General features: G+C 47.8%; 1 protein-coding gene across 3 annotated transcripts; it reads left to right on the forward strand.

Moving 5' to 3' along the window:
• Positions 1–429: 429 nt before the first annotated feature.
• Positions 430–26,165, forward strand: LOC308468928 (atlastin-3-like). 3 transcript variants are annotated; one of them, XM_081024253.1, is made up of 13 exons: positions 430–547; positions 9,385–9,602; positions 10,468–10,611; positions 11,566–11,670; positions 12,554–12,604; positions 13,478–13,534; positions 15,533–15,625; positions 15,945–16,083; positions 18,022–18,149; positions 19,424–19,480; positions 20,609–20,680; positions 21,323–21,754; positions 22,992–26,165. In XM_081024253.1, the coding sequence occupies exons 1-13, from the start codon at positions 445–447 to the stop codon at positions 23,100–23,102; spliced, it is 1,710 nt and encodes a 569-aa protein (XP_080880379.1). In that variant the 5' UTR covers positions 430–444; the 3' UTR covers positions 23,103–26,165. The 3 variants fall into 3 exon arrangements, with proteins under 3 accessions (XP_080880379.1, XP_080880378.1, XP_080880377.1); XM_081024252.1 differs by lacking the exon at positions 430–547 and adding an exon at positions 1,901–2,047; XM_081024251.1 differs by lacking the exon at positions 430–547 and adding an exon at positions 7,097–7,414.
• Positions 26,166–27,701: the final 1,536 nt, after the last annotated feature.

Raw genomic sequence — 27,701 nt, forward strand, 5'->3', positions numbered from 1 at the left:
GGTCCTGTTTGCAGGCTTCCCAGAAGCATGTTATTGTACAGATGACGGTCCCTTGATTTGAAAGGCTCAGGCATTGGCTCATGGGGGGGGGGGGAGTGCAGAGGCAGCAGCAGTGATGTTGGGGGAGATCTGGGTTACTGGCAGAGGCCTGCAGGTGTGTACTGCTGCCAAAACAGAGCTCCCCAGTCTGGTTTAAAGATACAGAACTATAAGAGGGGTGAGCAGAAACAGCCTTGAAAGTTGATAAACAACAGCTATGTTGTTTTATGTACTGTTTAGCTGATTTCAATGCTTACCACTTCTTTCCATTCATATACAGTCAAACCTTGGCACTCGAATGTGATCTGTTCCGGAAGGACATTCGAGTTCTGAAATGTCCAAGTTCCAAGACGCGGCTTCTGATTCGCCGACAGCTAGGCTTTTGCACAGTGGAAGCTGCGTCGGATGTTCGTCTTCTGGGGAATGTTCGAAAGCCGGAGCATTTACTTCTGGGTTTTCGACGTTTGGAAGCCGAAATGTTCGGCAACGGAGCGGTTCAAGAACCGAGGTTTGACTGTACTGTGATAATGACACATGACAGATCTGTAACTCCTGTTTTATTATTGCTGTTATTTAATGTACTGTAATTTATCTATCTCCTGGACACCACACACACAGATCACCAGATCCTCTGACCATTGCAATGTTTGTTAGCCTAACTTACCTCACAGGTTGTTGTGGGGATAAAATGGGAAGAGGGAAGAAGCATGCATGTAACCTTCAGCTATTTGGAGGAAAGTGGAGATATACACATTAATAATAATAAAAATAAAAATAGTACATTGCATGTGGTTCTGGTCACCTCATCTCAAAAAGGATAGAGTGGACAAAGAAAGGTTGCAACATTTGAGACTTTTTTGTTTAGAGAAAAAGTGAGTAAGAGGTTACAAGATAGAAGTTTATTACATTATGCATAGAGTGGAGCATGGGCGTAGCGAGAATTTATGTTTGGGGGGGCAGAACCGAGCTACTTGTGAAGTCACTGGTCAGTTAGTTAAGTTTTTTTTATTTATGTGATTGGGGGGGGCAGCTGCTCCACTGCCTATGCCCATGGAGTGGAGTAAGTGGACAGGAAAAAGTTTTTTCTCCCTCTCTCATAACACTAGAACTCTGGGAAATCCAGTGAAGCTGACATTTGGAAGATTCAGGACAGATAAAAGGACTTCTTCAAGCAATGCATAGTTAAAAAAACTATGGAACTCACTTCCACAGGAGGCATGGATGCCATGAACCAAATGGCTTCAAGAGGTTTAGACAAATTCATGGGGGATAAGGTTATTGATACCCACTAGCCCAGATGCCTATGTTCTGCCTTGTGCTGGAATCCTGCCTGCAGGCTTCCCACAGGTTGGTCACTATGAGAACAGGATGCTGTCCTAGATGGGCCATTGGCCTGATCCAGCAGGTTCTGCCAATGTCCTGATGATTTCTATTTACAAATCATTATTTATAAAGTAAATATTTGTGATTATTTATAAAGTTGCATATAAATTAGCACCTTTTTCTGCAAATCTGCGCAAAAGCGGCCTGCTTTTTTTTAAAAAAAATATTTTTAAGTAAAGATTTAAAGGTACTATATAAGGAGCCGCTGCGATCCTCAAAAACAGGATGCCTTCCCCAGCACGCGCTTCCAAAGCTCCTCCCTGGCGACTCTGAAAGAAGCCCGACCTCTTCCGTCTGCTTCTCCCAAGATCCTCCCTTGGGGAGAAAGCGAGAGAGCGCGTCCTTTCTTGATTCTCCACCCCTTGGTCTCTTGGGAGTTGTAGTTCCCTTGGATTCCCCTTACCCAGTTCCGTGGGCGAGAGACGGCGGCTGCTCGGACTCCAATTCCCAGCATGCACCCTTCCCCAAGGCTCCTTGCCCTCCTCCTTTCCCAGCTTCATGCCTGGCGGCGACCCCGCCTCTTGCCTGCTCCGAGATGGGGCGGGAAGAAGGGCGGGAAGGAGGCGGCTCCGTGTCATTCCTTCGGCGGCGGTAGCTGCGAACGGTGTCAAGCTGGCGGCGGGCGGTAAGGGCCCTCTTTTCTTAATCGGATTTGGATCAACCAACTTTTTTTTGGGGGGGGGTTTAATATCCTCTATGGGGAGAGATAGGAATATATCCCCCTCCCCATGGAAAATAAGGCCTCTGTGGAGAAACTGTATGAACACCCCCCCCCCAAAGATGGGGCGGGGGAGCCTGGGTCCCATAGGGATGAGGTGCCTCTGGAGCAGATTGCAAAGAGCCCCATATAGTGACCGGGACCATTTGTGGGGGAAATGAATGGAGCCCCGCTCCCTTTCCAGGGACAGTGGAAACTTACTTTCCTTCCCCAACCTGATGCTCTCAAGATGCATCGGACTACAACTTCCATCCGTCCCAGCAAGTGTGATCAATACTCATGGATAATGGGAGTTGTAGTACTAGATGCAAACTCTGCTGTAGAGCCAGAATGCCTCTGGAAGCTGAATTGGGGGACTGGGGCATGGTAGCTTGTTTGGTAGAGCATGCGAGTCTTAATCTCAGGGACGTGGGTTCGAGTCCCATGTTGGGCGATTCCTGCATCGCAGGAGGTTGGGCTAGATGGCGGTCCTTTCCAACTCTACAATTCTGTGGTTCCTGTTGTTGTTGAACTCGTGTCAGCCCCAGGCAGCATGGTCAACGGTCAAGGATGATGGGAGTTGGAGTACAACAAAATCTAGAGAGCCACACTGCCCCATGGATTGAAGTTAATATGGGGAGAATGCAAACACGCCATTGGAAGGGGGTAGTTTGGGTTGCCCCTGTAGGGTTGGTATAAAACGTATAGAAGTACTTTTATAAGAATGCAGCGTCTAGACACAATTCTTCCTCTCTTGTCCCTCTGTGCACAACCTGAAGGTAGTGAGCCTTGCACAATTCTCTATTTTGAACTTTTAACCACACGTGTTTCTGAAGTTAGGCACCACTGTTTTCAGTCGGGCTCACTTCTAAGAAAAGTGTGAGCAGGATTTCTTCTGTGGAAGCTCAACTGAGATAGAGTATGGAAAGGAGGATCTTATTTTCAATGCTATTTCCTTGTCTTCCTTCATTAAATTACCCGTGTTTAGCATCCGCCTCAAACATGCATGCAATGCAGGGATGTTGCGCTTGGACAAGCCCCTCTTCCAGGTTTGACAGTATTTGGCAGGCAAATTCCCCGACCAGTATTTCAGCATATTTCTCAATTGTTCACTGCTCACGCTGCTGCCATGTTGGGCGAGATCACCGATCCAGGTGGTGTGGCAATTTTACCTTTCAGCAGAGTCCTGAAGAAGGTTGCTGCAATGGCAACTTCTTCATGCACAAAGCACGAGTCTTAAACTGCTTCAGATACTGGAAGGGTTGCATTATCTTGCGTAAGCCTTTCCATTCATGCAGGTCCACATGGGGAGGATCTTTTCTGCCTCCCACTGCCATGGACGGAAGTTTGGTTGGTGGGTAAGTGGGAGAGGGCTTTCCCCACAGTGATGCCTCAAAAGCTGGAACTGGACATTTGCTGAGCTCCTTCCCTGATGGCGTTTCAGCTCCAGTTTAAAACTTTTATTTCAATGAGCCTCAGTGGAAGGGCTGCAGCTCGGTGGTAGAACACACACTTTCCATGCAGAACGCCTTAGGATCAATCTCCAGTGGCATCTCTAGGTAGGGCTGGGAGAGACCCCTGCCTGAAACCCAGGAGAGCCGCTGCTGGTCAGTGCAGACAGTCCTGAGCTAGATGGACCAATGGTCTGACTTAGCATAAGATAGCTTCCAATGCACCTTTTAAAATATTTGGTTATGCTCACTCCCAATGTTTATTATGCGGTTGTATTGGCTTTCTATATTTTTATGTATTATAAGGGCATAAGAAGAGCCTGCTGGGTCAGACCAGATGCCTGTGGGATGCTCACAAGCAGGACATGAGCGCAGCCACTCTCTGCCTGCCTGCAGTTCCCAGCAACAGGCATTCAGAGGCATAGAAAATGCATTCAGAGGCATAGAACATAGCCTTTTTGGGTATTAGCCATCAATACTGCTGGGATAGCTCAGTTGGAAGAGCATGAGACTCTTAATCATGGGTTCAAGCCCCCAAAAATTCCTGCATTCAAAGGGGCTGGAGCAGATGACCCATGTGGTCCCCCTCTCCTCCATGAATTTGACTAATCCCCTTTTAAAGCCCTCCAAGCTGCTGACCATCGCTACCTCCTGCTGTTTTAAGCATAAGACCAATTATGGATGTACACTGCCACCAGGATCAGAGGCACGATGCCATCGAATACTGGTTGCTAAGATTGGGGAGAGTTGCTTTCTCGCTTGTAGGTTTCTGAGAAGCATCTGTTTGCCACATAGGACTTTGTTTTGGTCCAGCCTGAATACTTCTGAAGCTCTTTCACCAGTTCCAAGTTGCCTTGGGTGCTGTTACGCCACTGGAAGGCACAATATCATTTAACGATCAGTGACAGTAATTGAATTAAGGCGTTTGCTGCCACGAGGCGTAGCTAGCTGGCGGTTCTGTGGGCTCTGATGATATCAAAACAGGGGTTTGCACAATGACGTGGAACATAGGAAGCTGCCATATCCTGAGCCAGGCTATTTGTCCCTGTAGCCCAATATTGTCTACACTGACTGACAACAACTCCCCAGTGTTTCAGGTAGGGAGAGGACATTCCCACAGCTACCTGGGTTTGAACCTGGCACTTTGTGCATGCAAGGGAGATGCTGTACCACTGAGCTACGATCCTTCCATAGAGGAGGAGAGGTTTATTGAGGGCTATTGCCTGTGATGGCTAAACGGAACCTCCCTGTTTAGAGGCAGCATATCTGTAAATGCCAGTTGTGACTTGGGGATCGGGGAGGTGAGTGAAATGATTGTTGCCTTAATGCTTTTCTTATGAGCTGAGTTTGCAGAAAGAGGGGTTCTGCTTTATTGAGATGCTGGGAGGCCACAGAAGATGTGATGGGTTGTGTAGAGATAGCACTTGCATAGGCCTCTGCTTCATGGAGCAGAGGAGATGGTGGAGAGGCTTCCCTTCCAGACAAGTGGCAACCTCTGCTAAATGCAAAACAGGCGAGATTTCAAGGGAGATTTCAAGGGAGCGGTTGAGGTTTCTGACTCACTGCAGGCAGCGGCTAGCTGGCAGAGCTCATGGTATGTGAGTGAATTGTATTCACCGCCCCCCCCCCCCACTGGGTGTGTTCAGTGTTGCCTTTTTCCTTTCACGGAAGTTTTACGTTTCAGAGGAGGGTAGAAAACCCTCTTCCGAACTTGCGGCTTGCCAGAAGTAGCTTAGGGCATCTCTGACGAAGGTATTTTAGCAGCAGCAATCTTTGCAGGAGACATTTTAACTGGATTCTTCCCCCTGTTCCCTAGCTCCCCTGAAAATTGTCAAGCAGACACAGCCAATATGTTTGGACCCATAACCTGAAATGTTGCAATGAATAAAGTCTAAGGGTGCGGATTTGAACTTGGGTCCCCCCAGTTCTTGCCTGATGTTCTGGTAACTACTACACAATATTAGCTTTATTTCTGCTGTTCTTGAGCAACCTTTCTTACCTGCTAGCAGCTGCAACAGCGCCAGTCCTTGCACACAGCTGCTCTAGGCAGCAGCAGCCCACAGGGAAGGCCTAACAACAAATTCTGCATTATACTGCTTCTGATTATCTGGGGCTGGCAGCTTAGATCTGGAAATGAGCTTAATAAGCAGGTGTGTGTGTGTGTGTATGGAACAATAGTTGTATTATTGTTATTATTATTAATTACATATATTCATCGGTTTTTCAAAAGATGCCAAAAGTGTTTTCTTAAAACTAACATAAACATTATAACAAATTAACCTCAGAAGATGGAATCAGGATGGCTTTAACAGTTTGGAGAACTGGGTCAAAATTAACCAAATGAATTTCAAAAGGGACAAATGTAAAGCTCTGCATTTAGGCAGGGATAATCAGATGCACAAATATAGGATGGGCGATACCTGGCTTGCCAGCAATACATGTGAAAAGCATCTAGGGTAGACCACAAGCTTAGCATGAGTCAGCAGTGTGATGCAGCAGCAAAGTAAGCTAATGCAGTTCTAGGCTGCATCAACAAAGGTACAGGAACCAGATCGAGGGAACTTACAGAACCATTCCATGCTGTATGAGAAGACCGAGAGGTGATATGATACCTGAAAAGCTGCCACATGGATGATGGAGCAAGCATGTTTTCTGCTGCTTTGGAGTGTAGGACCCAAACCAATAGATTCAAATTGCAAGAAAGGAGATTCTAACTCAACATTAGCAAGAACGTTCTGACAACAAGAGCTGTTTGACAGTGGAACCAAGTCTCTTGGAAGGTAGTGGATTCTGCTTCATTGGAGGTTTTTAAAGAGAGGTTGGATGGCCACCTGTCAGGGATTCTTGAGCTGTAATTCCAGCATACCTGGGGGGTGGAATAGAAGCCCCTTGGGGCCCCTTCCTGCTCTACAATTCCATGATTCTCTAAGCCAAAATACTAACTGGTGATGTCTTTTTTATTTGCTTTATGAATGCCATTTTATTTACCTCAATGCTGTTTGCTGCCGTAATATTTTTTCCTTAATGTTGGCTGGGTAGAAATATTTTTTATTTGTTATTTGCAAATAAATAAAAAATAAAAGTTCCCTTGTGTTTAATTTCCTCCCAGCCTGTGCTTTTGCAGTGCTAAGAGCAGGTGGCCTATTGAATTACTTGGGCAGGAAAACAGAGGTTTTAAAGGTGATGTTAATTTAATTGGCCTATTTTTCAGCCAGGCAGATAAGAAGATCAGAGAGGAGGCTGGTGTGGTCCTAACTCGAAGAGCTTGCAAACTGCTGAGTTCAGGGGAGAAAGAAAAAGGGTTCTTTTCGCGTAGCAAAAGCGTTTCATTGTGGGGGAACCTCAGGTTGAGTTGCCCATGTGGCCCTCCAGACCCCTCTTTCTGGCCCTCTCCTGAGGAGGGGGAAAGGAGGGTTAGAAAGGATAGAAACCTGAGTGAAATAATGGTTCCTCCTTGGAACTCGGCCTAGTGAGCCCTTTGTTGCCATGGAGACCGGATTGTTATGATCTCCTTGGGCCAGAGTGGATGGGTTTTGTCCTCTAGAAGCCCTGCTTCCTTTTAGCCTCCTCCTGCCCTTGTTGGTTTGAAAGCTCATGAAAGCCCGGAAGAAGAAGAAGCCAGGCTTGCAACAGAAGCCGCGGCCCTCGAGGAGCTGCCCCAGTTTGCTGGATGCCACCCCCAGGCGGCCCATAATATCTCGCAGAGTCTGCCCGCACAGGTGGGCTCCTCTGACCCGGCCTCGCGGGGCAGTGAGTGGTCCCGGCCGGCAAGAGCCATGGAGGTGTGAACCCTCGCCTCAGGAAGTGCCTCTCCTGGATCGGTTCGGCTCCGTGCACATGGATGGTGAGAAGCCAACGAGCGGGGCTCCTGTTTGCTGCACTAATAATGCACAGGTTGATCTGTGGGGCATCCGGTGTGTATGTATGTGGGGTTTCTAGCATGCCAGAATTTCAGTAGTCCTGGCCAAGAGTATTCGATTTGTGCCACTTAATACCAAGGCAGAAACACAAACACATATACACAAGGGTGTATCTCTCTCTGTATCTGTGCATATATTACATTTATTTTGAGATTTAAATCCCACCTTTCCTGTGAGGAGCTCAAGGTGGCCTAGATGGTTCTTCTCCCCATTTTATCTTCACAACAACTCTGTGAGGTTCTTTCTTTCTTTCTTTCTTTCTTTCTTTCTTTCTTTCTTTCTTTCTCTCTCTCTCTCTCTCTCTCTCTCTCTCTCTCTCGGAGGCCTAGATAGTTCTCCCCATTTTATCTTCACAGCAACTCTGTGAGGTTATTTCTCTCTCTCTCTCTCTCTCTCTCTCTCTCTCTCTCTCCCTCCCTCCCCCCCTCTCTCTGTGTTTGAATCTTAATCAATCCAGGACTGGAGTGAGAAACTTATGTGTCTCCTGCCACTTGTTGATGGACTACAGCTCCCATCATCCCTGACCATTGGCCATGCTGGCTGGGGCTCATGGGAGTTGGAGTCTAGGGCTGGGCGATATCAGGTTTTCATGATGTATCATCAGCTAAACATCACGATAAAGTGATACATCACAATCTTGAAAAGGATGGAGCATCAGCCACCGGCCCTGCGAGGCACCAGGGTGAAGCTGCTACCACCATGCCCTCCACTGCCAGCGCCCAGGGAAGGGAGAAAGGAGGCGGTCTGCCTGCTTGGCCAGAGAAGAAAGTTAAGACACCAGCCGGCTGACAAGCCTCACCTGTAATATACCTCTGAGTCCAAATACCGTTGTGATCTGGCCCTCAAACTGGTTCTGGACAATGTATTGATGCATCGCCCAGGCCAATTGGACTCCACCAACATCTGGAGGGCCACGGGTTTTTCACCCCTGCCCTAGACTGATTGAGGTCATAGAATCATAGAATTGTAGAGCTGGAAGGGACCCAAGGGTCATCTAGTCCAACCCCCAGAATTCAGGAATCTCAACTGAAGCATCCGTTACAGATAGCCACCCAACCTCAGCCAAATATGTTAGATCTGATCTTCAGCTTAACAAAACTGAAGAGAGTATGCTTGGTTAATTTTACTCCTGCATGATTCTCATTATCTTTTCCCCCCGTGACAAAAATTACTTGAGCTCAAATAACTAGATTATTGTGGGTGGGGGAATCAATGTTCACTTCATGTGGTTTAAATGCTATATCCAATCAAAGCTTTCCTTGGAAGCTGTTATGGCTGAAATACTTGTTAATGTCCTGAGACATGACAATTCAACGGCACAAATCGTTTTAACCTTATTTACATGCAAAGGTAAAAAAGCACTAGAAGCTGCTGACATGCTAATCTTAGCATATCCAAAGAATTGTGTATTTATACCAGGGGTAGGCAACCTAAGGCCTGTGGGCCGGATGCGGCCCAATCGCATTCTAAATCTGGCCCACAGACAGTCTGGGAATCAGCGTATTTTTACATGAGTACTATGTGTCCTTTTATTTAAAATGTATCTCTGGGTTATTTGTGGGGCATAGGAATCCGTTCATTCCCCCTTCCCCAAATATAGTCCGGCCCACCACATGGTCTGAGGGACGGTGGACTGAAAAAGGTTGCTGACCCCTGGTTTATACCATACCCTACAATTAAAGCACATGGAATCTTGGGAACCGTGGTTTGTTATGGTGTGCTGGGAATTGTAGTTCAATGAGGGATAAACTACAGTTCCTTGGATTCTTTGGGGGAAGCCATGACTGTTGAAGTACGATAAACGTGCTTTAAATATATGGGGTGGGCAGGCCTTGCTAGCCTGGTTGTTGTTGTTGTGTGTTGACACCCAGCCCCCTTTCTCTCCTTTATGCAGCTGGGGATGCCATGGGGGGAGCGAAGCCTGGCCCAGTGCAGATTGTGCTGGTGCACAAAGACCAACACTCCTTTGAGCTGGACGAGAAGGCTCTGAGTCGTGTCCTCTTGGCTGATGCTATCCGGGACCTTGATGTGGTGGTGGTGTCCGTGGCTGGTGCCTTCCGCAAAGGCAAATCCTTCCTCTTGGACTTTCTGCTGCGTTATATGTACACACAGGTGAGCCACCCCCCTGTTCACTGGTTCATTGTCGGTTGCTATTGTTAAAGGTCCTTTATTAATTTACAAAGCCCAGAACGACCTAGGGCCAGTGTACCTCAGGGAACACCTGAATGAATCCTTACAGCCCATCTCAGTCCTCAAGATCATTTACAGGAGTGTTGTTGACTGTTCTCCAAATTGACGAGGGTCATTTAACAAGGAATCAAGCCTTTAGTGTCACCAGCTCAATCCTGTGGAATACTCTGCCAGTAGAGATTCAGCAGGTGCCTTCTGTGCCAACTTTTAAATGCCTACTGAATACTTTCCTAATCCCTCAGGCTTATGCAGGCAATTAAGAATGCATCTTTCCGCAATACTTAGCTGATTTCTGATTTTGACTTTTGATATGATTTTTAGTGTGTGGTTTTATGTACAATTGTTGTACACTGCCTTGATTTTTTAAAAAACAAATAGTATATAAATATTTTTTTATAAATAAAAAAGCATTATTTAAAACAATGCACCTGGTGCTTAAGAGAGAATTTTCACAAGTAAAACAAAATGGACACAAGGCTCCTATTTGCAAAGGGCCTACATTCTGTTCATCTTCAGTCCCCAAACTTTTGGTGGAACCATGCAATCAGGTTCTGTTTGGGCTTTTTTGCATCATGATAACAGACCACGTTTTGATTCTGCTTTGTTTTATTTAGCTAGAGATAGAATCAACCGCGGTTCTGCAGGTTTGTAATATGACTGGAAGCCTTTGTCAAAACTGAAAGCAGGAGCTGTTATTCTCTTACAGGGGACACGTGGGAGCCTGATGGCTCATTCTTGTTGTACTACAGAGTTTCCTCATTTGTGCTGTTTCCCTGTTGTTCCACAGAAAGAAGGGGGCAGCACCAATTGGCTGGGCGACAAGGATGAACCCCTGACAGGCTTTTCCTGGCGCGGTGGATCTGACCCAGATACCACTGGCATCCAAATCTGGAGCGAAGTTTTCATTGTGGAGAAACCAAGTGGAAAGAAGGTACAGGGGCAGTTGAGAAGGAGTTGGAATTTGATTAAAACGGAAAGCGAAAACATTTCTTCACCCCTCCATGGCCACAGTAGGAAACCTCAGGACTGGGGGTCAAATGTGGTCCTCTGCTGTGTTCTGGTCTGTTGCCGGAACCCATGGTGAAAGAGGCACAGTTGGTTGAAGGTTTCTGCACCATGGACAGCTCCAAGTGAGCAACTTTCTCCAGCAAAGGGCCTCCTGCAGACTGCCTCCTCCAAGCTCCACCCCTTTGGGAGAACGTCAGAACCTTAAAGGGCCAACCCTGTGGTCTGAAGATGGGTGCTCCTCCTTCATGCCATCTCCTCTCTTCTAGGGCACTTCTGACACGGCAGGACTTCTGGTTTGCAGTGGGAAACGTCTGGCTTTTTTTCTGGCTCAGGAGAAGGTGTCTGCAAGGGTCCAGGCTCTTTCCTTATAGCAGTTTTAGAAATTAGCCAGACTGTTTTCACACACTAATACCCCATCCTCTAGAATTCTATCAGTTATATTTTATCTCCACAATCAGAATTTCAGAAACAAAAATGCTTTTTCTGTGCAGCTTGATCAGTGCCTTAAAGGCCCTAATGGTCTGGGAAGTGTCTCTGGGAGCTCTTGCCCCATCACTTCAGACCCCATGCTCTCCCTAACTTCCACAGCCAGCTCTGAGCCCAGACCCAGCTCCCCATCTGGTACCCCTGCAGCCTCTGACTCTGCCTATTTCACGACACCCTCCAGTCCTTGCTGTCAGGTCCTCTGGACTCTTCCCCAGGCCACACTGCTGCCCCAGCCACCCCCACCCTTAAAAAAATAATAATCCAGCAAGGACTGAGTATGTTCAGAGACCACAGAATGCCAGGGGGTGGGGAGAGTGGAAAACGGGGTGGGGTGGGGTGCAGGGAGCACTGGAGCATCTCTTGAGCCTGATGCTCTCACCTGTGCTTCCAGGTGGCGGTCGTGCTGATGGACACCCAGGGAGCTTTTGACAGCCAGTCAACAGTCAAGGACTGCGCCACCATCTTTGCTCTCAGCACCATGACGAGTTCTGTTCAGGTGAGTGTCCCCTGTTTTTTGGTTGTCGTTTGAATAAGGTGTGGCAAGGGCATTCGCCAAGGGCGTGTGATGGGACTCACGCCTCCTCATCGATTGGAGGGGAAGGCGGCTACAATCGAGACAGAAAAGCCAAAGCTGGGTTGTTTCTGGGAAGGCAGTCTGTGTCGCTAGGCCTCTCCTGGCCTTGGAAGTGTGTGTGTGTGTGTGTGTGTGTGTGTGTGTGTAAGTAAATATATATATTCACCCATCCAATCAGGAATCTGAGCTTGGGAGCCTTTTGGAGACCTGAGAGGGTTATATTTAATTATGTATATTTAAATCCCGCCCCAGAAAGTGAAAGCTGGCAAAACAGAACAAGATCTAAAAACTTGGTGAAATTTTGTCCTGTTGTTTCCCTATTCATCCCTGGGCCCTGAAGAAAGCCTGGTCCAAGGTTTCCCAAACTTGGGTCTTAAGCTGTTTTTAGACTACAAAACCCATCATCCCTAGGTACCAGGACTAGCGGTCAGGGATGATAGGAGCTGTAGTTCAAAAATGGCTGGAGACCCAAGTTTGGGAAGCCCTGGGCTAGTCTAAGTGAAAGCATCTAGGAATGTAGGGAGCTTCCTTATGCTGAGTGAGGCCATTGGTCCACCTTATACTGAGTGAGGCCATTGGCTGAGTGTTGCCTCCACTGACTGGGAAGCGGCTGTCCTGAGTTTCCGCCGGGGGTCTCTTCCAGCTCCACCTGGAGATGCCAGGGATTGAGGCTGGGACCTTCTGCCAGATTAAATCAGTTAAGGCAATCTTGAATGAGCCATAAGAGTCTTTGTTGCAACAGGCTAAGGCGGCTGCCCTTCTGGATTTTTTTCACCATTGCAGCTGTCCCTTTCCCCTTTTTCAGATCTACAACTTGTCTCAGAACATCCAGGAAGATGATCTGCAGCAGCTACAGGTAGGTGATAAGAAAAACAAGAAAAACATTTCCCCTTGCAATGCTCATGGTGCTGTGCAGAACACAAAAGGGGATACAGTTGTTGTTGTGGTGGTGGTTGCTATAATTCCTATTTATTTATACTTACTGCTTGATGCCAGGATAGGCTTCTAAGTGGTTTCCAAGTAGAACAAGCTCTAGTTCTGCTTGCAGGTTACTGTGATGATAATCTGGTCGGCCACTGTGAGAACAGGATGCTGGTCTGATCCAGCAGAGCTCTTTCTGTGTTCTTTATACTTTCTGAGCTCAAGCCGTGAGAGACCTGGAATCAGGGGCACACCTGTTGCTGCCCTTCCCTTATCAGGGGTTCTCAAAGGGAGTGTGGCAGGAGAGAATGGCAAGCTTGGCAGGAAGGTTCAAGACCATCAAAGAACACTTAAACATTTCAGTGTAGTGTAGTATGGTATAGTCCCAGTACAGGATAGTAATAATAATAATAATAATAATAATAATAATAATAATAAATTTTATTTATATCCCGCCCTCCCCAGCCGAAGCCGGGCTCAGGGCGGCTAACAACAATAAAACAGTACAAAAGTACAGCACAAACAACACTCTAAAATCATTCATTATAAAATTAATTAATAGTACTGTATCAAAATAATTTTTATTTATTTGCAGAATATGGATAAATTTTCAAAATGAGAGCAAGAGCATCGAGTGATATTGGTGTTGTTTCTTTTTGTTTTCCAATGCATTTCTTATCAGTAGAAAATTTGGTGTGGTGCAAGCAATTTCTTTTTCTGAGAGTGTGGCCTGGGTAAAAATTTTTTTGAGAACCGCTGCTTTAGCTCTTTAAACAAAATTCAGCATGTTTTTGATTTCCTTTTGTAGCTCTTTACAGAGTATGGACGCTTGGCCATGGATGAGAGCTTCCTCAAACCATTCCAGGTATGCATCTGAACAGATGGGGCTGGGCCAGGAGGTGGGAGACACACATACAGTCTTGGCTGGTGGGCCCTCACTTCCCGCAGTCCATGCACACCCCAGATTTGCAGAGTCTGCATATTTGTTACTCCACTGTACGGAAGCTTGATGTAGATTTCAAGGTTCAGTGGGGAGAAATGGGCAGAAGGGTGGTTTTTTCAAATCCCTGCTCAATGAGAAAGCTTATTGGGCGACCTTGGAGCACTCACAGTCCTTCAGCCTAACCTTCCTCACTGGATGTTCTGAGGATTTTTTTTTTCAGGCCTGGGTTGGGGAAAGGACAATGCTCTGAGTTGCTTGCAAGGAACAGTGGAGTGCAATGGGAGGTGGATCAGTTTTGTAGAACTGAACTGAGTGGTGAAATTGGATTTTCTGTTTGTATATATTTAGAGTTGAGTCACTCTCACTTGCCTGACATATTTCTGGTCCCCTCCAAACATCCTTTTTATGGTGCATTTATGGTCGGTTGTGTTCATGATGGTATCTGGGCAGTTTGATGCGGTCCTGCTTTCAATCCTTTGTGTTTGCAGAAAATTCTAGGTGGACGTATTGCTTCATTTCCCATTGGTGCCTGCCCTATTAGGTAAAGAGACCCCTGACCATTAGGTCCAGTCGTGGCCGACTCTGGGGTTGCGGCGCTCATCTCGCTTTATTGGCCGAGGGAGCCGGCATACAGCTTCCAGGTCATGTGGCCAGCATGACTAAGCTGCTTCTGGCGAACCAGAGCAGCGCACGGAAGCGCTGTTTACCTTCCCGCCGGAGCGGTACCTATTTATCTACTTGCACTTTGACGTGCTTTCGAGCTGCTAGGTTGGCAGGAGCAGGGACCAAGCAATGGGAGCTCACCCCGTCACAGGGATTCGAACCGCCGACCTTCTGATCGGCAAGTCCTAGGCTCTGTGGTTTAACCCACAGTGCCACCCGCGTCCCGCCTGCCCTATTACTTCCCTGTAACTTTTCATACCACAAATGTCCCAGGGTGGGTGGTGTTTTTTTTTTTACCCACCTTCATTGCACTGCAAGGCATGTAGACAGCCAAACCAGGATGAATGCTCCTTGTTGTTAAACTGCCAACCCCCCTAAACAAATCAGAAGGAATGCTCTATAAAGATACTGTCACATGGCCTCTTCAGGCATCCTTTCTATGGCACATTCGTGATGGTTTTTGCTTCTGATGGTGTCAGGGTGGTTATGTGCAAAGAATGCCTCCCTCCAGACAGCAGTAACACTGGGGAAGCCTCGCTGAACACCTATTAAAATGGAACAATGCGTGGATGGCCCCGTATAAAACCCATCATGAAAGCACTATTACTGCATCCATGATATGTTGCAGAATACAGTGGTACCTCGGGTTACAGACGCTTCAGGTTACAGACTCCGTTAACCCAGAAATAGTACCTCAGGTTAAGAACTTTGCTTCAGGATGAGAACAGAAATCGCGCGGCGGCAGCAGGAGGCCCCATTAGCTAAAGTGGTACCTCAGGTTAAAAACAGCTTCTGACTATATATTTGTACCTGGAAAAAAGCAATAAAAAATATTATTTAAAAAAAAAAAAAAAACAGCTTCAGGTTAAGAATGGACCTCCAGAACAAGTTAAGTTCTTAACCTGAGGTACCACTGTACTGTACATCCTCCCCCAAAATAAACCCCCCGCCAGTCGGGGGGGGGGGGGCTTCCCATTTCATTCAGGGGAAGCAGAGCTTGCTCCCATGGAGGGAGGTCTGTTTCTCTCATGTCCTCTTCATGAGCTTCTCATTGGGGCATCTGGCTGTTCTTTGCATGAAGCAGGATGCTGGACTATCGATGGACAGTCTCCTCACCCCTGGTTTACTGGGTTAGGTTCTCAAGGGGCCCTCCCAGCCACACCTGCCTCCCTGTCTTCTAGAACTGAGCCAAACTTACTCAGAAGATCTGTTTTTGAAGGCCTTTCTCAGTCCTCCCGCCTCTCTCGCCCCATGCAGACCCTGATGTTCCTGGTCCGTGACTGGAGCTTCCCATATGAGTACCACTACGGCCTGGAAGGTGGCATGCGTTTCTTGGACAAGCGTTTGCAGGTAAACAAACAAACCCAAAAGCAATTGAACCTGTTGGAGGAGACCTGGCGGAGAGGAGGTTGTCATGGCATGGAATTATTAGGAAAAGTAACTACAGGACTAGAACCTCCGCTGGGTTTTTATTTTAAATGAAAGTTGACAAACTCGGGGATACTACCACGTTGCAGCATGCAAGCATCCTTCTCCTTAACTTTGTCCATTTCTATTTCCTCCAATTTGGAAATTAACATTGTTCTTAATTTGAAATTCTTTTTGTGTATTCTCTCGTCGTTAAAAAAAAGAAAAGTGTGAGATGACATATGGTCCTTCCCACCACCAGGTGAAATCTCACCAGCACGAGGAGATCCAGCATGTCCGGAAGCACATCCATTCCTGCTTCACCAACGTCAACTGTTTCCTCCTGCCCCATCCAGGCCTCAAAGTGGCCACCAGTCCGAATTTTGATGGGCGTCTGAAAGGTATGGGCCCCATGTTGTCCAAAGGCAAACTCAGCAAACCAGGATTAGAAACTCTGCTTTGTTCCCGGTTTGCAGGGTGTGGAAGCAGCAGGTGAAAAGGCAAAACTGTGATCTGGTGGGCGGGCATTGTTGTGCACGAGCCCGAGGGATCTGAAGGATCTGTTCATGTACCACCAAACCATGGTTTGGTGCGACTAGCCCTTATGTTGTCCCACAAACCAATGGCTAAGCTTCCTTAACCATGGTTTGGTGTGATGCAAATGTTTCAGAGGTACCCAAGGGAGTGCTTGTATGTGCTTTTGTGGAGGGGAATATTTTATATACAGTGGTACCTCGGGTTACATATGCTTCAGGTTATATACGCTTCAGGTTACAGACTCCGCTAACCCAGAAATAGTACCTTGGGTTAAGAACTTTGCTTCAGGATGAGAACAGAAATCGTGCTCCAGCAGTGCGGCAGCAGCAGGAGGCCCCATTAGCTAAAGTGGTGCTTCAGGTTAAGAACAGTTTCAGGTTAAGAACGGACCTCCGGAACAAATTAAGTACTTAACCTGAGGTACCACAGTATATGTAACTTTCCAACAAGGCTATTGAAATTCTGTGGCCTGTATGCCAATTGACGTGCTCTCTCAAATTTGCATAACTGATTTTGCACACTTCCTTACTTTGCATAATTGTTTTGACTTCCACTAGTTTGCTTTGGGGCTCAGTTCAAGACACTTGCTTTGACCTTTAAAAGCCCTAAAGCGTTTAGGACCGGAATATCTCCAGAATTGTTTTTGCCTATATAAATGTCTTCGAGGTCCTGCTTTCAAGGTTCAGGTCCTTCCACTTATCTGAGATAAGCCACAGGGGGTACCTGGGAGAAAAAGTCTCCTGGTCTGTATTTAGACAACCTCCAGAGAGAAATGTGCTTGATTTTATTTAACTGGGTTTTTGGAGGATTCTCATTTGATTATTCTGCTTTCATTTTTAAATAGCTCAAATTTTCCTGCAATTGGTTGTCATTTTAGGTTTTTATCATGTTGATCTTTTTGTGTCATGTACTTTTGTTTTGTTTTTGTTTTAAAAAACGCAGTATATTTATCTGAAATAACTGTGATTGGGAAGGTCAAGGAACTGTATTGCTTTCCAGTTCAGCTGCTTCCCTGGCTTTGAACGCAAATTTTCAAGAATAGCTTTGCCATCAGAATCTCTGTGGACAGGATACTTGAACTGATGATGCATAAATAAACATATTGATTGTGTAATGTGTGCTGTACTGTGTGCTGTATACGTGTGCCGCTGGACAAGTTACTATAGTTATATGTAGTTCTGGTATAATAATAATAATAATAATAATAATAATAATAATAATAATATATAATTTATTTATACCCCACCTATCTGGCTGGGCTTCCCCAGCCACTCTGGGCGGCTTCCAACCAAATATTAAAATACAGTGGTACCTCGGGTTACATACGCTTCAGGTTACATACGCTTCAGGTTACGGACTCCGCTAACACAGAAATAGTGCTTCAGGTTAAGAGCTTTGCTTCAGGATGAGAACAGAAATCGGGCTCCGGCAGCGCAGCAGCAGCAGGAGACCCCATTAGCTAAAGTGGTGCTTCAGGTTAAGAACAGTTTCAGGTTAAGAACAGACCTCCGGAATGAATTAAGTATTTAACCTGAGCTACCACTGTACAGTAATATTTACATGAAAACCAATAGAAATTATTGGGAGGTCGAGAGAAAAAGAATAGCTTTGCCATCATGAGGACTAGAATTGTCAATCTTCTTTTTTTAAAAAAAGAAAGTTGATTTCCTCAGCTGCCTTTTGTGTACCTAGTGCTGTATTTGGTGTGTTTTTTATGTGGAATCGCAGAATTCCAGCTATCCGCCAATGAGAGCAGTTTCCTTCGATTTTCTCCTACCCCCTGTCTATCTCTTTTCCGGCAGACATTGCAGATGAGTTTAAAGAACAGCTGCAGACGCTCATTCCGTTTGTGCTGGATCCCAGCCAGCTCTTGGAGAAGGAGATCAATGGTTCCAAAGTGACCTGTCGGGGCTTGCTGGAGTACTTCAGGGTATGCTTCGTTTCTTTCTCTCTCCCCCCCCCCTTTAAGGCAGGGGGTGGGGAACCCTTGTGCCTTGGGATGTCATGGGACCCCATCAGCTCCAGCCCACTCTGTGGTGCAGCCGCATTTGGAATTCTGTTTACGGTTCTGGTCGCCTCACCTCAAAGAGGAGTTGGAAAAGGTTCAGAAAAGGGCAGCCAGAATGGAACAACTCCCCTATGAGGAAAGGTTCCAGCGTTTGGGACTTTTTAGTTTAGAGCAAAGGCAGGTGAGAGGTAACATGTCCGAAGTTTGTAAAATGATGCACGGCACATTTAATCGCTAGAACTCGTGAGCATCCTGTGAAGCTGAATGTTAATGATAATTCAGGACCGGTAAATGAAAGGACTTATTCACACAGTGCTTAGTTAAACTGTGGAACTCCTTGCCACAGGAGGCAGTGATGGCCACCAACTTGGACGACTTCAAAAGAGGATGAGACAAATTCATGAAGAGAAAGGACTAGCGATGGCTACTAGCCATGATGGCTATGCTCTGGCTCCGCAGTTGGATGTGAGGACTGAGCGTGCTCCTGGGGCATAGAATGTTGACTGCCTGTTAATGGAAAGAAATAGAAAGCCAGAGGGGAAATGGAATGGAGTATCCTGGGAGGGGGCACGGGTGGCTAGATCGCTGAGCAGGATCACTCCACAATGCGACATTTTGTTGTAGGTGTCGCTTGTTTCTGGCAGCTAGTACTTTTACCACCTAATACTCTCTTGTTTTATTCTTAAGTTACTGTATTGAATTGTTACTAGACATTCCAGTGGAAGAACAAAATAAGTTTGCCAGTCCCAGCTATAATAACTTTTCAGAGGTTGTATCGCAAATGTATCCGCTAAGGCCGATAGGTTTCTTTTTCTCAGTGCCTTTGGTCAGAAGACTGTCTACCCATTCCTAACCATCCAAACAGAGGATCCGGCCATTTGAAGGAGGATGGTTTTAGGAAAACATAGTCCCAGCAACAAAGCTAGAATTCACTATTAACTGCTCCATTTGGAAATATCCTCTGTTTAAGTGACTCAGACAGATTAAACACCACTCCTTCTCTGTTTGATAGCAGTTTCACTGGCACCGGGTATTCCAACATCCTCCCATGACTCCTTAGCAGCCTCCTGTAATTCCAGCTTCAAGATTCAGTCTGTTCTTTTGGATCTCAGTTTGTTTGTTAACTAATTGGTGTTGGTATTCTTGTTACTGGCAAATGACTGTAGCTGAACACTGTTGACCTTTCCTCCCTCTAGGCTTATATCAAGATCTACCAGGGGGAAGACCTGCCTCATCCCAAGTCCATGTTGCTGGTGAGCTTTGCCTGGGGTAGCAAGATACAGTCAGTATAGACACTGCTGAGCTAGGTGGACCATTGCATCTGTGAGAAGAAGGGCACATTGCTTCCTTTTTAAGAGGAAGGCCCTGGCTCACTGGGAGAGCACATGCTCAGCATGCAGAAGGTCCCAGGTTCGATTCCCAGCGTCTCTGGGTAGAGCTGGGAATAACGCCTCCTCTTTGGAACCCTGGAGAGCCACTGCTAGGCATTAGCAGTCTAAATGGATCCAATGAGTCTCACTCAGCAGAAGGCAGTTTCCCATGTTATTTCAGGGCTAGATAGATCCAGAGGGGCAAGCTGGGTAGAAGGCAGCTACACGAAGCATGCCAAGGGGAGAAACTTGTTCAGAGGTCTTGCGTGGAGCTCAGCTGCCATGCTCTCCACTGCCTCCCTCTGCGCCGCATGCCTCCTGCAGTCTTAAGCACCTCCCTGTTTGTGATGGGTGCTAGATTGACTGTCCCACAGCACTTGCTGATGCCAGTGTTTGAAATTCGTCAGACGCGTTTTGCACCCGGCTATCAGTCACTTGCGACCAACTTAAAGATGCCCAGGCACTAGGAGGCACATGCCTGGGGATCCTTGGGTCTTGCCTGTTTTCACACACTGACAACACATCCTGTAGAATTCTATCCATGGTATTTTTTTCTGCACCACCAGAACGAATTTCAGGAACCCAAAAGTTGTATTGAAAAATACGATTTAAAAACTGTTTGGCCCTCAAATGGTAACTAAACGTTCTGTTTTGGCGACTGCAACCTTGGTTTAAGGAGACATTTGCCATCCAGCTTACATATCTGAGTTTCTAACACTGGCTGACACTGGTGCCAGGGCACTTGGTCAAGTGGGTAGTTTGCAGTCTGGGACATAGAACTCACCTGCAAACAACTCAGCTTTTCTTCACCCCCTTTTTTTAAAAAAAAGAAGCAATGGAGTTTCCGGCCCTTATGATTGCAAAGGCATGTTTGCTGAGCATGTACCCCAGTTTGTGGGGAGGGCATAAGATTGCAGAAGTGGGAAAAATGCCTTGTTGGGGGGGTGGAGGGGGGCACAGACGGTGGAACTGATTACATCCCTGTGCTCATTTTACGATCTTTGCTTTCAGGCTACTGCCGAAGCCAACAACCTGGCTGCTGTTGCTTCGGCCAAGGACATGTATTACACCAATATGGAGAAGGTGAGAACGGGGTTGGGGCAATAAAACGGCAAGAAATTCACATTTTAAAGTGATGACACAGAACAGTTAGAGAAGCTCCTCTTTAAACACTTCTCTGAACTGAAACAACTGAAACAGTTGAGACCAATAGGCCCAAAGAACAGAAATACAACCAAGACAGCCCATCAAGTTATAAGGTAGTGGCATTCACGTCTGATATTTCCTCCCCAAGGTAGGGCACAATGACACTCTCTCTACAAATGGAACTCCCTTATCTCACCAGTTCCAAGCTATAGTCTGACCTCTGATGGGGCAGCTTCCTAGGACTGAGTTAAAAAGGATGCTTATAGCCAGTGGAGGTTGGTCTATTAGGGTGAATAGGGCACTGCCCCATCTATTTTAGTCCACCCTCAGCCAATGCCAGGATGTGGCAGTTCCTGTTAAGTTTTCTCCTCCTTAGTTCAGCGATGCCCTTGCAGAATTCAGCAGCAAATAGGATGGCGAGATGCTAGAGTGAGTTGGTGCTGGCCGCCGTTGGCTCTGGCGCCACCTACTGTCAGGCTCCTTGCCTTCCACCCAGTGTGAGCACTAGCCAGCATTGTTCTTAGCCTGCTTTGGAAGGTTGGCAGTGTTAACACCTGCATCCCCTGTCCTGCCCCCCAGCTGTGTGGTGGCGACAAGCCATACGTCGCGCCGGATCTCCTGGAGGAGAAGCACCGCGTGCAGAGCGCCATGGCCTTGAAGCACTTCCAGACCATCAAAAAGATGGGGGGCAAGGAGTTCAGCCAGCGCTATGAGGAGGAGCTGGTGAGGGAGATGAACAGCATCTATGAGGACCTCTGCAAGCACAACCAGAGCAAGAACATCTTCAACACGTTCCGGACGCCTGCCGCCATCTTCAGCCTCATCATCTCCCTCTACATGGGCTCCAACTTCTCAAACTACATCGGCCTCGGCTTTGTTGCCCAGCTCTGCACCTTTCTCGTAGGGATCCTCCTCCTCTGCCTCCTGGCCTGGGGCTACATCCGCTACTCAGGCCAGTACCGCGAGCTGGGCGTCATCATCGACACTACGGCCGAGTTCCTGCTGGAAAGGGTGAGTGGCGTCCTACAAAGCACCAGGTGGATTAACTGTGGAAGCCCTAGGAAATAGCCCCACATGGACCTGCGCTTCCATATGTAGTATTCTGTATCGCATGGCATGCAGGGACCAACAGAAACACCCACCGTAATGAAACGGTGCGATGGCAGAGGCAATATGTCTCTGGATCAGGGGCGTAGCCTGGGGAGGGCTGGGGGGTCGTGGTCCCGGGCGCAGATTTTGGAAAGGGTGTGGGGGGGTGCAACCAGGCACCCCCCATGACAGGCTCCCTCATTCACTGAGGCCGGGCCTTTGGGGCTGGGGCAGTGGCACCTCCTCCTTGCGGCTGGTAAAGGGAGGCCCTTGCGTGCCCCAACCCTAGGCTGGCTGAGGGCGAGGAAGGGGGAAGGGTGCTGCCACTGCTACCTACCGAGGCAAGAGGCTCTGGCAGCTGCCTCCTCCTTTGCGAACAGGATGCCACAGCCCTCAGGTCTCTCCTCCTCACGAGGTGGATTCAAGTCTCTTTCTCCCTCCCCTCGCTTTGCCTCACTCATAGCAGGCTCAGACCGCTGCAGCTCAGTCGGCGATGAGGGCTTGGGCTTGTGCGGCCACCTTTCGCTTTCTGGGTGCCAACAACCCACATTACGCCACTGTTCTGGATCCCAGTTGCTGGAAAACATAGGCAGGGAGAGGAATGTTAGATCTGTCTCCTGCTTGTGAACTTCCCAGAGGTATCTGGATGGCCACTGTGCGAACAGGATGGTGGACTGGATAGGGCAGTGGCCTGATGCAGCAGGACTGTTCTTATGTTACTAACAGAATAATATTATTTATATGCCGCCCATCGGATTGGGTTGCCGCAGCCACTCTGGGCAGCTCTCAACAAAATATTAAAAACACAATAAAGCATCAAATATTAAAAACTTCCCCATATGGGGCTGCCTTCAGGTGTCTTCTAAAAGTTGAATAGTTCATTTCTTTGCCGTCTGATGGGAGGTGGGGAAGAGGAGACCTGTTCAAAAGTGGGATCTTGCTCTCAATTCTGTTTTTTGCAGCACCTGGCCTCAAATAAATATGAAAAGAAAAAAATGGGGGAGGGAGGAGCAGGAATCTCAGTTCCTCAGAAGGCATTTGTGTGACTGAATGCCACCTGTTACGTATTTTGACGATTCAATGTTTTGAATGTTATTCCTGCATTGAAGGGGGTTGGACCCCGTGATCGTATGACCTAACCATTCTCCCCTCTCCCCAGGCCACCAACCGTACAAACAGTTCCACTCAGGTTGCGGAAACAAGCAGCTCGTCGCCGTCCTCCAGGCCTCCGTCGTCTAGGCCGAGACCTGAGGATAAGAAAAGCAAGTGAGGTCTTAGCAGGAAAGAGAAAGCTACAAACTCGTGGCCAAAGCGACCGTCTCGCTGCAGCCTGCAAACCCGGGAATCGCTTGCAGGGCTTCTAGAGAGCAACTCAGCCTCTGGTTCCGGATATTATTTGCTCCCTTCACATTTAATATTTCTTTCTTTTTTAAAAAAGGAACTGCTTCCCTTGCTCCCCTCCCTTTTAATTTTTGTGCACTTTAAAAGAAAAATCAGCTTTAACGTTCTGTACCAGTTCGTGCCTTGCCTGGGAGCTTTGGGGGGGGGGACACCCCCCCAAACGTCAGGTGCTGATCTTGTTCCTTCCACTACCCCCTTCTTATCTCTTTCTGCATATTCTTCTTGGGGATGGGAGGCAGCGGTTATCTCCCTTCCCAAAAGAACCAGCTGCACCACTACCGGCAGCGAAACCTCCAGTGCTTCAGCTCATTGCAGCCATCTTGCTGGCGGGGCTCCTCCTTTGGGCATCCTTTGCCCCAAAGTGGAAGATGCGGATTTTGTGGCCTGTGCCAGGGCCAATCCGAAGCAACTTGTGCCTTTGTGACGCTGAACAAGCACCCTTGTGCCTGTGGCAGCGAAGGGACCCCTCCCTTAGTCCTGCTGTTGCCTTAGAAAACAGTATTGGTAGGCTTCTTTCAGGGAAGAACTGATTTATTTAGCATCCTGCAGGCGCTGAGACTGTGATCTCTGTCCTTTTGCCCCCAATTCCGATCCTGCTTTCGCTCTCGTGCAGCCGTGATGCGTTGTGAGGGCTGGGGGACCGAGTGTGTCCCTATGCCAGGCTCCAGGCAGGATCTCCAGGCTCTGTGGGAACAAATCAGCTGTGTGCGCAGCCGAATACCCGTGGCAATGCTGAATCCTCCGTTCAGAGGGTTGCATCCAATGCTAGTCCTACTCAGGATAGACCTGCAAGACATGACTAACTCATTTATTTCAGTAGGTCTACTCTTGAGTGGGAGTAGTAGGCTGCAACTCTCTGTGTACCGTAGAAGCTGGGGATAGCCACCAATGGTGCCTGCCAGATGTTGATGGACTACAACTCCCATAATCCCTGTCCATTTTTCTTGCTGCCTTGGGCTGATGCTGGTTGTACTTCTGTGATATCTGTACCCTGTTGGCTGCACTTGCTCTTGGCAGCGATCTGGGAATGTGCCTAGATCAGCAACCTGTGACCCATCAAGCCAAACAGCCATGTGTGACAGCCTCTTATGCGGTCGGGGGGCAGGTTGCCTGTTTGGCACTTCGGAAAAAAAGTGTGTGTGTCAAGATGCAATCTCCAGTCTGTGGGCTGGGTCAGGATTGGTTGGGCACAGATTGTGCAAGTCTGCTCTGGATATTGACCTGTGAGTCAGGTGAAATTTATTCCAAGAAGGCTGGGAGCAGGCCTAGGAGATCCATCGCCTGGACTAGGGAAAGGAGGATTGGCCAAGTGAGCTCACAGTCTTAAAGTCTTATTTGAGGGTGGGTGGGGGGAAGAGGAAGCAAACTCCCATTCTGCATAATGCTCAAAACAAAGCCCTTAACCCCACTAGCCTTCTCTCCCCACAAACAACACCTGCCCCACCGTGTGACCGTTAGACAGTTCAAATCTGCTTGGATGCCAGAAATGTCTGGGCAGAGGGTCTGGTTCTTGTTTCGGTTCCAACGTCTCTCCCTTATTCTTGTGCCACACCAAAAAAATAATTATTATTCTGCTCAAGGCTCTTAATTACTCCCGCCTCTTCTCACATTCCTGGTTTCCTCCTTTCCGCGCAGGTTTTAATAGCTTTATAAGGCCAGGGGTGGAGGCTCCCTTCTCGGCCTTGCCTTTTGCTGCTTTGCTGTCCCCTTTCCCCTTTGCAGCTGGAATAATATCCTGATCAAAAAGCACAAGACACTGACAGCTTCTAGGCCCACTGCATTGCGGAGGGAGAAACTGGCACCACACGGCTTAATATTCATTTCTCCTCTGCTTGTTGGGGTGGCCTCCCTTGCGTGGTCCCACTGACCTTTCCATTCCATAGCTTGCTTGTGTTTTTGGTGAACCAGGTGTGAGGGAACTTTGGCGCTCCCATCATCCCTGGCTATTGACCGTGCTTGCAGGGGCTGATGGGAGCTGTAGTTCAGCAACAAGGGTTCCCCCACACCTGTGGGACAGCTTTTCACGGTGCCCCTTTCCCAACGGCACATGTTTCGTGTTAACGGTTTACAGCGTGTGTATGCGTGCACACATGGGGCGGGAGTTGAAACATTTTTCCAAGGCTGTGATGGCAGTGAAGTCATCTGGGCGACTTTAGCTAGAGCTCCAGGTGGCTGTAACATTCCACTTGTTCTATTGCTCATCGGCGGGTAACTTAACTCTTTCTCACTTGCGTACAGGGGCACATTTGCACAATAACCTGTTTGCGGGGAAGGGATGCGTGAGTCGTTCTTGGCCTCATTGCTGTAACGGTTTGAAGAAATGGGGTGTGGGCAACCTGTTTGCACCTGTGTCTTTTTGAAGGGTTACACCAGCAGCACAGAACAAGACGGTGCAACTCCTGTTATCCGCTTTCTGCAACCAGGCAATGAGTAGTGTCAGCCTGCATTTAAATCTCCCTCCTTTCACACTCTTTCCCCCTCTGTATTGGATGTATCGTATAGCAAGGGGGTGCCCCTCTCTGTGTTGCCGCGTGCCAGTTGAAATTGGCTTGCAGCTCAGATTGGTTCGGAAAGGAAGAAGCTCTTTTCGGCTCCCTTTGGAACACACAGGTTCTACACAGAAGGGAGGGGAGTGTTCAAATCGGGGACCTGCTGCTCCCCTGCCCCAAGAAATAATTCTGTTGGTAACTGCCCATGTTATGTGCTCATACAGCCAGGTTGCGTGATCATTCCTTTCTCTTGTTGAGAGCATTTCCTTGCCTCCTCGTCTTAAGAACTCCCTCTGTGAGCTTGTTAGTCATTGTATTAGAACTTTCAGCCGGGGACCAACGCTGTGGGGGAGGGAATGTAGATGCCAAATCATATTTATAAAGCGCAAAAAAGAATTGCATTCCACTTTGCAACTGCAAAAATAAAGACCAAGATACTGAAACTGTGTTGTTTTGATTTGTGTTTGTTCCTCCCTCCCCATGTGTACACACACACACACACACACACACACACACACATTGTGAGTTGAATGGATGATGTGCATAACAACCGGCCATTATGCACCAGGCCTCATAGACAGTGTACATAATCTGTCCGTGGGGAGGGAATTGTGCATAATCTCCATCAAACCTTGGGGAATGTGCACATCTTGAGTGCATTTTGAACATTCTCTGGGCAATATGCACATTCTCTGGTCAGTCTTCATAGTCACCCAGGAAACATGCCCATGATTTCTATCTCCAGAAGCATGCAGTCTACCTACTCTTGCATGGGCCACAATATACCCTCCCACTGATCATTCATGGTTCGAACCAGATTCACACTTGCTAAGCTACAGCAACTCTGCAACATCAAGAATTCCCAAATCTGGGTTTGCTCTTTTTTTCTACATCCAGTTTGCAGTGTGTGTCCTTCCAGAGGCCCTCTTTAAATATACATATAAATACATTGGCAGCTGCGTTGTGTCGGGTGAGGCCGTTTGCCCAGCCTTCCCAGGATTGTCTGACTTTGACTTCAGCAGAGAATGGCCTCTTCTATCACTTGTGGCCTCATCCTCTTAGGAACTGAACCTGGGACCTTCTGCATGCAAATCGGGTACTCTGCGCTGGGCTCCAGGAGTAACACATCATTTTGCATTTTAATTCCTTCTCAGTTCTCTCTGTGCCACAACTTACGTAGCCAAAACAGCAGCATCGTCCACAAAAGTGGGGCCTTTATTATTCTTTGCTTGCTAGGGTTGATGGGAGTTGCAGCTCAATAACATAGTTCAAGCATATGAAGCCAAGGCAGCTGCCAAGATCCAAGTGTCACGCAGAAGAAAGGCAAATAGTGCCCCGGGTGAGAACATCATTGCCCTTGCACAATGAAGCAACAAGGCTTCATCAGGAGCTGGATTTAGGGGAGAGTGACTGGTTTGGTTGCACTGGGTGCAGAGCCTCGGGTGCATTGCTGGGGATGCTGCAGCTATCATTTAGAATGGGACACAAGAGGCGGAGGGGTGCCAAATTTGGGTGTTGTACAGGGTGGCACTGTGGGTTAAACCACAGAGCCTAGGACTTGCTGATCAGAAGGTCGGCGGTTCGAATCCCCGCAACGGGGTGAGCTCCCGTTGCTCAGTCCCTGCTCCTGCCCACGTAGGAGTTCAAAAGCATGCCAAAGTGCAAGTAGATAAATAGGTACTGTTCCGGCAGGAAGGTAAACGGTGTTTCTGTGCGCTGCTCTGGTTCACCAGAAGCGGCTTAGTCATGCTGGCCACATGACCCAGAAGCTGTACGCCGGCTCCCTCGGCCAATAAAGCAAGATGAGTGCCGCAACCCCAGAGTCATCCGCGACTGGACCTAATGGTCAGGGGTCCCTTTACCTTTTACAGGGGGCCAAGGTCCTCCAATGCTTCATTGCTGCTCCAGTACACCACTGTTCACACCCAAAGGGGAGCACTTACTTTCTGGAGTGGCAAAGAGCCTTAGGATCTTCGCCA

The sequence above is a fragment of the Podarcis pityusensis genome, assembly GCF_964106645.2.
Source record: "Podarcis pityusensis genome assembly, contig: HAP1_SCAFFOLD_583, whole genome shotgun sequence".
NCBI lineage: Eukaryota > Metazoa > Chordata > Lepidosauria > Squamata > Lacertidae > Podarcis > Podarcis pityusensis.

What these genes read in the sequence shown, in the direction of transcription:
- LOC308468928 (XM_081024251.1), top strand. Translation starts at nt 7,165, where the DNA reads ATGAAAGCCCGGAAGAAGAAGAAGCCAGGCTTGCAACAGAAGCCGCGG. An exon ending in TCTTGGACAAGCGTTTGCAG is followed by an intron (nt 15,626 to 15,944) that starts GTAAACAAACAA and finishes TCCCACCACCAG; the next exon opens with GTGAAATCTCACCAGCACGA. An exon ending in ATCCCAAGTCCATGTTGCTG is followed by an intron (nt 19,481 to 20,608) that starts GTGAGCTTTGCC and finishes CTTTGCTTTCAG; the next exon opens with GCTACTGCCGAAGCCAACAA.